This window comes from Eufriesea mexicana, unplaced genomic scaffold (assembly GCF_001483705.2).
Source record: "Eufriesea mexicana isolate 0111107269 unplaced genomic scaffold, ASM148370v2 scaffold32, whole genome shotgun sequence".
Taxonomy (NCBI): Eukaryota; Metazoa; Arthropoda; class Insecta; order Hymenoptera; family Apidae; genus Eufriesea; species Eufriesea mexicana.
The window spans coordinates 338,294-351,583 of record NW_016908213.1 but is presented as its reverse complement, the minus strand read 5'-3'; the positions used below and the strand labels follow the sequence as shown (position 1 = coordinate 351,583).

Genomic DNA, 13,290 nt, shown 5'->3' with positions numbered 1-13,290 from the left:
AATTATTTAATAATTATTATATAATTATTTATATAAATACCTTTGGCAATTATTATTCATCTCTATCGTGAAGGAAATATAACTATACAGGATAATGTTTCGCCTAAATATCATGAAATTAATTTATCTAAACTAATTAATCTAAAACTAATTTATTTATCTCAAAGGATATTTTGCATATAATTCATTCTCACGATTTTAATTATTATCTGACACCACATTTACTATATACATATGCATTACAGTTGCACGTTCTCCCCTAATTATAATGACACAAAAGGTATTGTAATTTAATTTATTCGCATCCATTTTATATATTATATATTATATAATTTTATATTTCAATCGCGTTACGTTAGTTATTACCTGTATACACTGTAGTTTCTATGAATTATGCATACGTACACATTATTTAGACAGATCGTTGCTCGTTACAGATCTAAGTCAAGCAACCCAACATTGTTACCGTATAATTCACAGTATAAACAAGTACCTGCATCTAGACCTTTGGCCACACACTCGCACTTACACCACGGACCCAGAAGACCTTTCCGCTTCGCTTTTCGAGCGAGCGAAATTTCAGGCAATCGGCCGACGATTATTCATAGAACGATACGAAATCGGGTATCACTTGTCGCGTATGAAAAAGTGATTTTACAGATGAATACGGTGTTCCAGGCTTGTCGCATCGGAAAATCATTATGCGTCATCTCGCGTTGCGCGTCGCTGTAATAACGCGAGCACAAGTATACGTACGCTCGCCGCCATCATAAATCCATTATGGCAATATCCGTGGCTATAAAGTCGCTTCAACTTTAGATGGCTGAATAAGAAATCGTATCACCTTACTTAGTCGACCAGCTTTCCCTTTTTTCTCTCTCTCTTACTCTTCTTCTCTGTTTTCCCTCCTTTCTATCCTTTCTCCTCTATTGAGGAGGAAGATCGTGGTAGCGACCCCCTATTACGAGTAATTGCCTCCTAAATTTTCAAAGGGTGGAACGAGATTGTGCGCCAGGTAGACCCTCTTTTTTCGAGGTAATTAACGAATTACAAAATTCGCCATTTATTTCTGAGAAGACACGATGCTCTATCCTACGGACCAGAGGTGGTGATGTGGGGTTTAAGCACATTCGTGTAACTAAAGTTTTATCAAATGTCCTCTGAACTGTGCAAAAGTGTCGAATAATCTTCGAATTTTTAATCGTATATAGCAAAATTCGAAAATTGAGATGGAGTAATAATTTATTATTAATTAAATTACAGTAAAGGGTCTTTTGTCATAAGTGCTTATTCAGAGTGCCTCTGTCGATGAACATGATAGATAATCAGTGGTTGGAAATTGATTGGACAGTGGAATTTTCTTAATTTATTGAAAGCGTGTAAATATTTTTGGCAGAATTAATTTCGAGTTTAATTAAGACAGGAGCATAGTTATATGTAGCAATTCATTTTCATTATGTCAGTAATTAATATTGTCTATATTTAAATACATTTTACAGATTGATAATTTTAATGTAAATATTATATTAAAATTTGCAGATAATCAATGAATATTGATTTTTGCAATAAACATTGCAAAATATTTCGCTAATTCGTGGAATCAGGCATTTCGAAAATAAACACGAGGCAATCGTGATATTATATTAGCGTGAAATTTCTGAGATTAAAAATTAGAGGGAAAAATTTGATTAACGAGCAGTGCTTATGACCTGATTTTAAATCGAATTGACAGGAATACAGTGAAAAGGGAATGGATAAATTAGGGTACGCGAGAATCATTAATCATTGCCAAAAAGCAATCAAGGAACCGACTATCTGGGAAAATTTCAACCGATGATCTCGAAACCAATAATTGATTACACATTTGCATATAATAAACGATCCACTGTGGGTAATCAATGAACCCAAAATGGTGGCTGCACTCTGAATTCCCAGCAACGTTTCCATCGTTTTCGAAAGCTGGTTAAGTGAAAGCTATCAAGTGACTCGCGATATGAAATAATTTTGTAAAGTCCTGTAAATTTGTACACGAAGAGGCTGAATACTGCTGTAACCATTGGGCATTATACCCCATAATCTATTTATTAAATACAGTTTCATTTCTGATGAATACCGTCAACTCTCAAAGCGTAATCGTACATGAAACAAAATTGGATATTTATTCTCATAAGCAATCCCGTGTCAAATTAAACATTTCATCCCATTTCGTCCCATTTCATCTGCGATGGGCAGCTTTTGGGAGCAAAACACGTTCACAAAATCAATACCACTCTGCAAAATCATCCCCTACTGAAAAATTCAACGGAATAAAGAAAAGGAAAAATAAAAATTAAAAAAAAATGGAAAAAGAAGAAGAAAACAGGAAGAAATTTATAATATAAAAATTTGAATTAATTCGAATATTTATAATTTGAATATTTAGAGATGCATGGAGCAGAAGTTTGCTATTAGAGTATTACTAAAGAATGCAGTCGAATGGGATCACGAGTGACGCTTACTCTGCAGTGTTAAATTGAACATTATGAAAATAAAAATTTGAAACAAGTGTCGAGGCAGAGGGTTGAATTTAGAGTCTCAGAAATACATGGCGGAAATGAACGTTAGAGGTTAGGCCGCGAAGGAAGAGCACATGGCCACTCTAGGTTTCAGGTAGACGCGTGCGAATGTGCCCTGAAAACGTCTGCCAAGTTTTCCTACATCGAATCAAAGAGAATATAAAGTAAAGAAGGGGAGAATACGCGTGTGTTGTTACTTCGCATTTTTCTCCTACCTTTTTAATATAGCATTTTTGGGACTGACATATTTTTCACTCGCGAAACATGCTGACATCGTTTTGATGCAAAGCTCTCTGTGTAATTTGTTTTATCTCAATGAAAGAAATCGACATTTTTCTTCCCATACTTAACTTGTTTCATCAATTATGATCGATCATTTGATTTCATATCGTTCCTTATAGATTCTTATATGAAAAATGATCCTGTCTGCAGAATATTAATATTGTCAAAAGCAATTTGATGTTTCTAGTAACTACAAAAAGCAGAAATCTGAAATATATAATTTTTATTAGTTTAGTGATTCTGATGCTAATACCATCACTGTATTTGATATTAAATATACAATATAGAAATTTAAACTCGTGACTGTGCTAGTAATCAAATGAATATTTTCAATAAAAATATTATCCATATTTCTACCTTATCATCTTCCGGATATGTCAATATAAAAATATGTCAGTGGAGATCTGGATCTCTAGATCTCTTCTAGATCTGGGGTGTCCAATTTTCCAGCTTCCCTAGGCCACATTGGAAGAAGTCGAGTTATCTTGGGCCACACAGAATTTACCTAATACTAACAATAGTTGATGATCAAAAAAAAAAAAAGAAAACATAAAATATGTAATTAATATATTTGATTAATTTAAACTTTATTAATTTATGATTTTTTTATCACAAAGACAGCAACGTGGAATTAATCTGACACTATTTTATACATCTTTATTTGACATTTTATATATAAAATTGAGCCAGGTTAAATATATCTCGATGAAAATCCCTGAAATTGAAACTACCACAGAATTTAATAGAGAACTTGGAAATTAAAGATCGTAGAGAAATGGAATAATTCGTTGGCACAGACGTGGTTTACCTCGAGTCCAAAGTTAACGAGCAGTTAATCCGTGCAGCAGGGTCGCGATTCGCATTATCGCGATTATAGATTTGCATTTCTAACGCTTGTCATTTCGCCTGTACTCCGCCACCCTGCCTCTCTCTCTCGCCGCGGTATCATAATTAGCATTGTTTACCGAGTAGCTGATTATGGCACCAGTGACGTAACGATCGAATCGTACGGCGGCGGTGTACGTGGCAACAGACAGAATTTACATAGAGCCAAGTAATTACACGCCGCAAATGCTCGCCGATGCAAACGAGCCGCGGCTTGTACGCGAGATTAAGTGGATCCGCTTGGACAGCTCCGATCCTCTTCGTTTCCGCTCGTCTTCGACGCTGGCCGCGAATTTATGGCGCGAAAGGCGCGAGCGATTCGTCTTCCCCGGTTTAGAGTGCATATAAACGCGTTGAACACGGCCAGTGGCTGATATTTTCCTTTTATTTCCCTTTATTTTCCTTTTTACTCGAGCTTCTCCCGCTCGCTTCCGGTCCCTGTGATAGAGATGTTTTTAAAAAGTGGAAAGTTGCCCGCTCTGCGTTCGTGCGAGTATTGTAGTAGCTTTTCCGTGCTTTTGTATGGAACACCGTGGCTTCTCGGGAGTTTTAAACTTGTTACGTTTAAGCTTGTAAATTTTGAGGATTCGAGTTCAGACTCGAGTTCTCTGAGGCTTGGAAATTCATTGGGATTAGGTTTCGGGGTGTGAGAAATTATGAGGAAGTTTGTGTAACGCGCATCGAAAAACATAACTTTGTTACGCTTGTTACAGCAAACGATACTGAAAATCTTTCTCGCTCTAAAACGATTCTACGTAAATATAAGTCATATATAGGTATATTTTTTAATCCTTTGCACTCGACCATTTTTTGACTAAAGAAGAGTCGGAGTTCAAAAATTTTCTGCTACAAAGCTGATTATTTTGAGCAGTAAATAAAAAATTGTATAATAATTAACACGTAAAATTATTTAATTTCGATATCTCGCACACTGTTACGTTATTTTAAATTTGAAATATTAATTAATGTAGATGTTCGAAATTTTATCAAATGGTGACTGAAAGGCACCTCTCGAGTACAAAGGGTTAATTATTTCTGTGGATAGAAATGGACACCAATATCCTCTACGTTTCTTAACAGTTAACACAGTATATTTAGATAAATCTGTTCTTTGGAAGAAATAACAACAATGGATTCGATGGGCCCATTTTTCATATCCAAGTCAACTATCGAAACTTAAAATCGTACTTTCGAAGATTGAAAGTTTAAAACGTTATCTGCACATTGGCCAATAAAAAAGAAAGTTAATTCATCGCGAGTCATAAATACAGGAAAAATGAACGGAAAATTAAAATCTATTCTTTGAAGCGAATAACAACAATGGATTCGATGGGCCCATTTTTCATATCGAAGTCAACTATCGAAACTTAAAATCGTACTTTCGAAGATTGAAAGCTTAAAACGTGATCTGCACATTGGCCAATAAAAAAGAAAGTTAATTCATCGCGAGTCATAGATACAAAAAAAATGAATGGAAAATTAAAATCTATTCTTTGAAGCGAATAACAACAATGGATTCGATGGGCCCATTTTTCATATCGAAGTCAACTATCGAAACTTAAAATCGTACTTTCGAAGATTGAAAGCTTAAAACGTGATCTGCACATTGGCCAATAAAAAAGAAAGTTAATTCATCGCGAGTCATAGATACAAAAAAAATGAATGGAAAATTAAAATCTATTTTTTGAAACGAATAGCAACAGTGGATTCGATGGGCTCATTTTTCATATCGAAGTCAACTATCGAAACTTAAAATCATACTGTCAAAGATTGAATATAGCTTGATCTCGTGGATAGAAATGGACAGCAATATCTTCAATGTTTTTTAAGCATTAACACATTAGGTTTATAAGATTTTCCTCCCTTATTTATGTAAAAAAATTAGCTCACCACGATGTTAGTCGAGAATGTCAATATAATTGAATTTTTCAGTCAAATCTCATTAGATTTGTAATGGCTATAACAGTTCAATAGGATTTTCCTCTCTTATTTATGTAAAAAAATTAGCTCACCACGATGTTAGTCGAAAATGTCAATATAATTGAATTTTTCAGTATTTTTTTAGTACATTTGGATAAAAATATTTAAATAATGAAAACAACTCGCAATAAACTATTTTAGACAAAAATTTGAGTGACACTTTTTAGAAAATTCTTCTCTCTCTCTCTCGCTTATTAATCGTTACATACCCATGTTTCCTCCTTATATTATATTTATTATATTGTATTTATATTATCGCAAATGAGTTTCACCTACTCAATTTCATTCGCATTCACACATATAAAACCAATACTTACAATTTCCAATATTTCCAATATTTTATTTTCCTACTTTGTTATGTTCCGAATTAACCTTAGAAATAGTAGCCTTTGGTCTCCAGTTGGATATGACAAAAATGCGATTTCTTATATATTATAATATTCTTTGCATATAGTAAGCTGAGGCTTCGCGATATCGAATTTGCCAAATTTTTATAATTTAAGGTTTCATATAATAATTAGGAAACGCGTAACTTCCAATTGTGTACAGTAGTTTCATTTCACGTGGTTTCTAAATTCGTCACATTTACTCTTCCAGATTTTTAAATCCTGTCATATGCGACTTTCTAAAATTTGAAAACCCCGCTGCAGGTTAAATCAACGTTTCAGATTTAAAATACTATACAAACTTAATCTTATACGCTGGGATATTAACTCTGGCATTTATTTATTTAACGAATTGTCGTTATTTTTACTTACTCCTCCTCGTCCCTATTTTCCCGGAGTAATTAATCGCTTCGTGGAGCCAGAGAGATTCTCCACGGAGTTATTCAGCCGGCAGTTTCCCCTGAAAGAAATCCTGTTTAAGATGCTCTTGGCGTTTAAAAAAATCGCTGGAATCCAAGAAACGAGGGCATAAAACTCCTTTTATAAGCGTTACGGCCATTCCCGACGGCAGATTCTTGATCGTTGTTACCAACTAGGGGTAAGTTTTAATTAACTGTAACTGGTAATTGAATTAGACCGCGTCTGCATCTACATCACGCGGCGCCTCCCACTTGAAAACTCGCATTATTGATTCTGCTACGTAACAACGCTCGTATCGGTACGCCACGTTTCGTTTTCATGGTTTTTACGAGCGACGCGACATCAGTATCGACATGTTATCAGAGAAACAATGAGACTTCCACGTTGTGGCCTGCCTTGTGTCTCTATCAATGAGTGAACTCCGTGAAATATCTCTATTTTCAGTACCTTCGACGTAAGTCTGTTAAAAAGAATATATAATTCCCCGAATCGAAAGGAATCGAAAGTCAGAAGGGTTTGATACGTTGAAAAATTATAATTTAAATGTCCCGAACAGTATTCTGACAGATTCTTAATATTTTAGAAGCGATTTTAACTGCACTTTGACTGCCACGCATATTTTAATAAATTTTTCATCAAATTATAATAATAATCAATTATTTTAATAAATTATCGTAATAAAATTTTCATTATACTTGAGGTATATAATGATGAATTATTAACACGTTTTCCTACGATATGTCATTACATCGTCAATCCATAAGTAATTAGCTTGATTAGAGTAGTTATCACACCGTGTACCATTTATCAGTTCGACTGTGAAAGTCAGTCAGTTCGAAAATTTTCGATTTGTAAAAAGAACTAGAAGAGTAGTGACATTTTGCAGCATTTGCATTCGATTGCCCGAATAAACCATTTTTATGCGTCCCTTGCTTTAAAGTCAACCATTACAAGTAATTAATAATTATTTTATATATAACAATTAAACAAATTTATGCACCTTGTTCTATACTGCATTTTGTATAATGCCTCATTCTCTCAGTGGAAATGTATTTTTCGGAATTAAATTTGTCATGAAACATGTTTTCAGCATAAATGATATACGTGGAACGAAACGTGTTAAACAATGTGGCAAAAAAAAAAATGGAAAGAATGGAGAAAATTATTAATATTTTCAATTAAAAGTTTTCTATTTATTTAATTGTTGTTCAAATTTTCAAGAAATGGTTATAATAAAACAAATATGAATTTAAAAAATTAATATCGTAGGATGCTAGTGATCACTATGGCCTCACTGAGGAGACAAGCACCGGTCACTGGTGACCATCATGGCAGTCAAAATGTTAAAATTGTTTTAAATTTTTCGTTGCTGGATAAAAGTCATAATATTTTCAAGGAGTGAATTTGAATTTAATTTTTTACTTTTAACGCCTCAAATTCACTTTCGATATCTTCCTGTACTGATTTCGCTCTACAGTAGGAATATTTGGTTTTCAAAATAAAAATTTAATAATAAATACTAGTAATGCTTCCTGTTCACAAAGAGTCATGTACACAATCGAATATGAAAATTTTCCATGAAAACGAAAGATAAGAAATTTTCTCGGACCTTGAGATATTCGAGGTTCCATTCTTTCGAGGAAACGCTTTTAATTCTGGCAAAAAATCCAATTATCCACACACGTGCATACGAGAACGAAGGAAATCAGCGGAATCGAGTCGCGTCGCATCAGCACTATGATCCAGAGATGAATGGAGTTTTATTCCCGTAGATTCCCTGTCATTTATCGCTTCTTTCATGCGATTCGTGCCGGTGTATCGGCGATGTCGCTCAAAGGATCAGCCGCAGATCGCGCGAGGATTGATTAATTCATTGTTCACCGGTGGTACCGGGGTCTTGCTTCTAACGAAGGAAGAATTTTTCCCTCGTGGGTAGACGAATGGTGGAACAATCGAGATCGTGCAGCACGAGCAGCCGCGAGATAATTAAACTGAATGCCACGCGCGGTCACTCTGATATTCCTTTGTTCCCCTTTTCCCTCCTTTTGTTCCTCGGGTTTGCGTTCGATGCAACAACAAACGCGGCTTTTGCTTCGAATTTCGAAGAAATACGAAGCCGCGGTTTTTCCATATTCCGATTTTTACCTCGAAATGAAACTTTCGTGGAATATCGTTTCTGGCTGGGTATAGTAGGCGAATTGTTTTTAAAATAATTGCACGCCTCGGTAGAATGAAGCTACAGGTGTGTTACGAGATCGATAGGTCGCTGGTTTGTTTTAAGCGATGGATTTGAACGAATTTTGTGAACCCTGGGAAGAATTTTAGAGCAGACTTTGATAAATGTACTTGTGTTTTCAGACACAGCGAGGAGAAGGCGAAGTTAATATCAGTCGAATGTGGTTTTTACTGGGAATTTTTTAAATTAAATAGAATTTGATTCTTTAAGGAGAAACTAGAAATCATAGTACTTTAAAAAACAGAGAAATAAATTAACGAGGTTTAGTTTTTAAAATCTTCCAGTTCCAAAAAGGCAAAGCAAGAAGGTACGAAAACTTTATAATTAATTTCAAGAACAAAATAATAGTTATAATTAATGTATAATATAATTAATTTATTAATGTTAACTGTTTCTCCTAATCCTTAAATATTTTCTGTTCACTCGCTCATTTTAAGCATAGTATATTGTATCTTTTATCGGCCAACAACTCTAGATGACTCTATATTATATTATTATTTTTCTTGTTACCAAAGTATTATTACCTGTAAAAAAAAAGAAAAAAAAATAATTATACTTGAGCTTCAAAATCAATTTCGTCCAAATATATTTCCAAATTTTAATTTCAGAAATATCATAAAGAATATGATATAGAAGAGAATAAATACCTTAAATTTAATTTTAATAACAAAAGAAGGAATAATAAAAATTATAAATAAAAATCCTTCAAAGAGATCATAGTATCTCAAAAAACATAGAAATAAATTAACTAGGTTTGGATTTTAAAATTCTACATCTTTCCATTCCAAAAAGACAAAGCAATAAGGTAAAAATCCTTCATAATTAATTTCAAGAACAAAATAATAGTAATAATAAATTAAAATTAAGCTTCGAAATCAATTTCGTTCAGATAAACATCCAAATTTTAGTTTTAGAAATATTATACAAAATATCATACAAAATAAATACCTTAAGTATACAACACCTGCCCATGGAATAAATATCTTAAATTTAATTTTAATAACAAAGGAAGGAATAATAAAAATAATTAAAATCAAGTTTCCAAAATATAAGAAACCCATCTGCCACATAAATAAATCTATATTTCACACTCGTCGCTCAAACAGAAAATTTCCCATACCCAGCAGGGCCGTATGACACTATACTAGCACCCATACCTAAACAAAAATCGATGGGATGCACACTCCTCGAAAAGAAAATTCACGTAGCTAACTGAAAATCGAATTTCGCGTTACATGCAAATTACGATTTAGCACATCGGTGTTTTCCCTGAACAAACCAAGTTCCCGTCGTCTCAATGCGATACTCGGTGTTCTCTGTTCGCAGGAGGATGGCACGTCGGAGTCCACGAGTTACCTGGCTTTCACGGCTTCTGTGTACGACAACGGAAGAACGTTCAAGTGCTACGCCGAGAACTCGGTCACGCGTTCGGAGGACATGAAGCCGATGAAAGTGTCAACGACCATCGAAGTTTTATGTAAGTGAAGCATAATTCTCATCGTATTCTTGCCCTCTGGCCGCGTAAAGAACGCGTGCGCGGCCACCCTCCTCGCTCAGCCCGTCGCGTACGCATAAAGTGCTCCCCAAACGAAATTTATGCTTCCCCTTTCTCTATTGACTCCCTCAAAGAGAGAGAGGCGGTTTAAGTATTTGCAAAAGGAATGCGATATGGGATCGCATAAAAGTGTAAAACCCGTTTTTTCAAGGCGAGCTTTATAAGTTTCACGTGCAGATAAAAGTGAAGATGGTAGTAAATATGCGATGTACTGGAAGGCTGAGCGTGTTCGTGGGAGAAGGTAATGATATTTTGCGAGGATAAACTTAGCGATTTAGTTTGAATAATATTTGAAAAAAGGAGGGAAGAAGATTCACTGACTTTGTATTTTCTTTTTTATTCTATTTATTAGTTGAATTTGGCAACAAATTTCTCTCTGGCACTTGTTATTTCAATTTTCTTGAACAATTCTTCGTTAGGAGAAGATCTGTGAATCTTTACGGATACATATTTAACCCTTTGCACTCGAGAGGTGACCCTCAGTCACCATTTCATAAAATTTGGAAGATCGATATTAATTAATATAACGTATTTAATGTAATTTAACAGGGTGCAAGGTATCGAAATAAACTAATTCTACAATTCTATTACTATACAATTCTTTATTTACTGCTCAAAAGTATCGTCAGTTTTCTAATAAAGAATCTTTGATTTTCTACTTTACTCTAGCCAAAATATCGTTGAGTGCAAATGGTCAATTATTAATTTATTTTGTAAAGTGTATAGAACTGAAAGTTTCGTGATATTTCGCGAGAAAAAGTTAGGAGATTTAACACTAAAATTACCAGTCTGTAATATACACTCAAATATAATGCATTCAATTGGTATTAATTAATATGATACAGTGGAAAAATGAAATAAAAATAGAATAAAAAATAAAAATGAAAATATAATGAAAATCCCCAATGGTAGAGTTACTGTAAGTCTAGTGTTAATGTAAATAATATTTAGGAAAAAGAGAAAAAATGATTTAGTGACACTTTCTTCTCATTATATTTGTTATTTATTTCTGAATTTGGAATTTTATTTTATTTTATTTTATTTTAATTCTGAATTTCGTGGTTATTTTTTGTTAATGGTATTCAATTATGCATTCAATTCGTATTAATTAATATGATATAATGGAAAAATAAAATAAAAATAGAATAAAAGATAAAATAAAAATATAATGAAAATCCTCCATGGTAGAGTTATTGTAAATCTAGAATATTTAGGAAAAAGAGAAGAAATGATTTAGTGACACTTTCTTTTTCTTATATTTATTATTTATTCCTGAATTTGGAATTTCATCTTATTTTATTTTATTTTATTTTAATTTTGAATGCCCTGGTTATTTTTTGTTAATAGTGTATTGGTGAGTCTTTCGAGATAATTTTATATTTTATTTTAAAAAATTTTAATAATTTATCTGTGATAATATTTGAGAAAAGGAGCAAAGAGGATTGAATGATTATTTAATATATTTCTCTTCGTCGTTTGTTATTTGATTTTTGTCAAATCTTTGTTGAGTAAGGTTATGATATATTAGTTACAGTTTAGGACTACGTGTTTGATTATTCATTCGAGATAGTGGATAGAACTTTGCTCCGGGGCTTTGTTCTCATTGAATTATTAATTACAGTACTAGCCACTATATTCGACTGATTTTCCAGTCTGCGTTTGTGAAGTGATGCATGATTTCGAGCAAGTTCATGCAAGCTCGTGCAAGCTCCCATTCATGGCATACCATGGTACAGTATTTAAAGCGTTGGACCCATATCGGTTATTAATTAGTATGAACACTACTTCCTATTTGGACGCTAGAAATCTATCTCACTGTAATTCTGAGGTAACGCGAGAAAGATATAATCGTAAATCATGAATGAAAAATCGATGAAATTTCGCAAATGGAATTAAAAGCTCTTATTACCGTAGAATCTCTAAATTCCATGCAAAAATTACGTATTTTGTAAATGTTTGAAATATGATTTATCATCTTCCCGTTTCCGTTATTTATCATTTCATAATTTGTAATTTAACGAACGCGAGATATATTTCGAAACACACGATGTTTTCGCGTATTAAATTTTGCATTCTCATTTTACAGTATTCTTCTTTTGTGTCTATCTATAAAACTATTAAAACCGGCGTGAATTCCTGGCATGAAGTGAAATTATAACGAGACGTATTCTATTTGACTAATAACTCCTGAAATTCGGTGTACATGGACGAAAGTACGGTTTATTTAATGGGTGCACTCTGTCACTCGTCGTGTAATAAAATCGCAAATAGCTAACGCGTTCTAGCAACCATTAAAAGGAGATATAGATTATAATAAGCGTTTAAATCTTTTAACAGGCTATTACAGCCGAATGTAATTATAATAAATGAATATCAGGGATATTGGATTATAACTTTGAACCCTTTACTCCGGATTAAGAGGACACAACACATTTCGAAATTAATAACATTCTTTTTTGTTATTTTTTTTATTTATTTTTTATTTTACAATAGTTTTTGCTATTTTTGTTTCCTGAAAATGGCCACCGTTTGATAGAAAAGAGAGAGAGGTTTGATAATGTTAGTAAAGAAATATCCTGAGAATAAATCAGTAAAAGGAAAATTAATAGAAATAACAAATAGTCTGGAATACATAAATTTTTAAAAATTCTATCTTCTAAAATATTTTTATTATAAGAGAGTATCTTGATAATGGATCAATAACGAAAGATATTAATCATTATAAGCTTGATAAAAGTATTATGTATTGATAGAATTTATATATATGTTAGTTGAGTTAATAAATTTTTTAAATTATACTCTTTGACAAGATAATCCACAAGCACATGTGATATATGAATTTGTTAAAAGTAAAAATAGTTTACATTGTTATCTTTATAAATTTTGATCTCGAGAGTAAAATATTTCAGCCAGCTGAATTTTTCTGGGCACAGATATCGTTTGTCAATTTCAAAATCTGTTTCCAATAACGTGAAACCAATGTTTCCTTTC

The 13,290-nt window shown here is 33.0% G+C and overlaps 1 protein-coding gene across 1 annotated transcript in view; it reads left to right on the top strand.

Moving 5' to 3' along the window:
* Positions 1–13,290, top strand: part of LOC108553894 (hemicentin-2) — a 297,689-nt gene that overhangs the window by 49,993 nt on the left and 234,406 nt on the right. Inside the window, exon 4 of the mRNA XM_017908970.1 lies at positions 10,071–10,221. Coding sequence (XP_017764459.1) covers positions 10,071–10,221 — 151 coding nt within the window. The remainder of the gene's footprint in view (positions 1–10,070; positions 10,222–13,290) is intronic.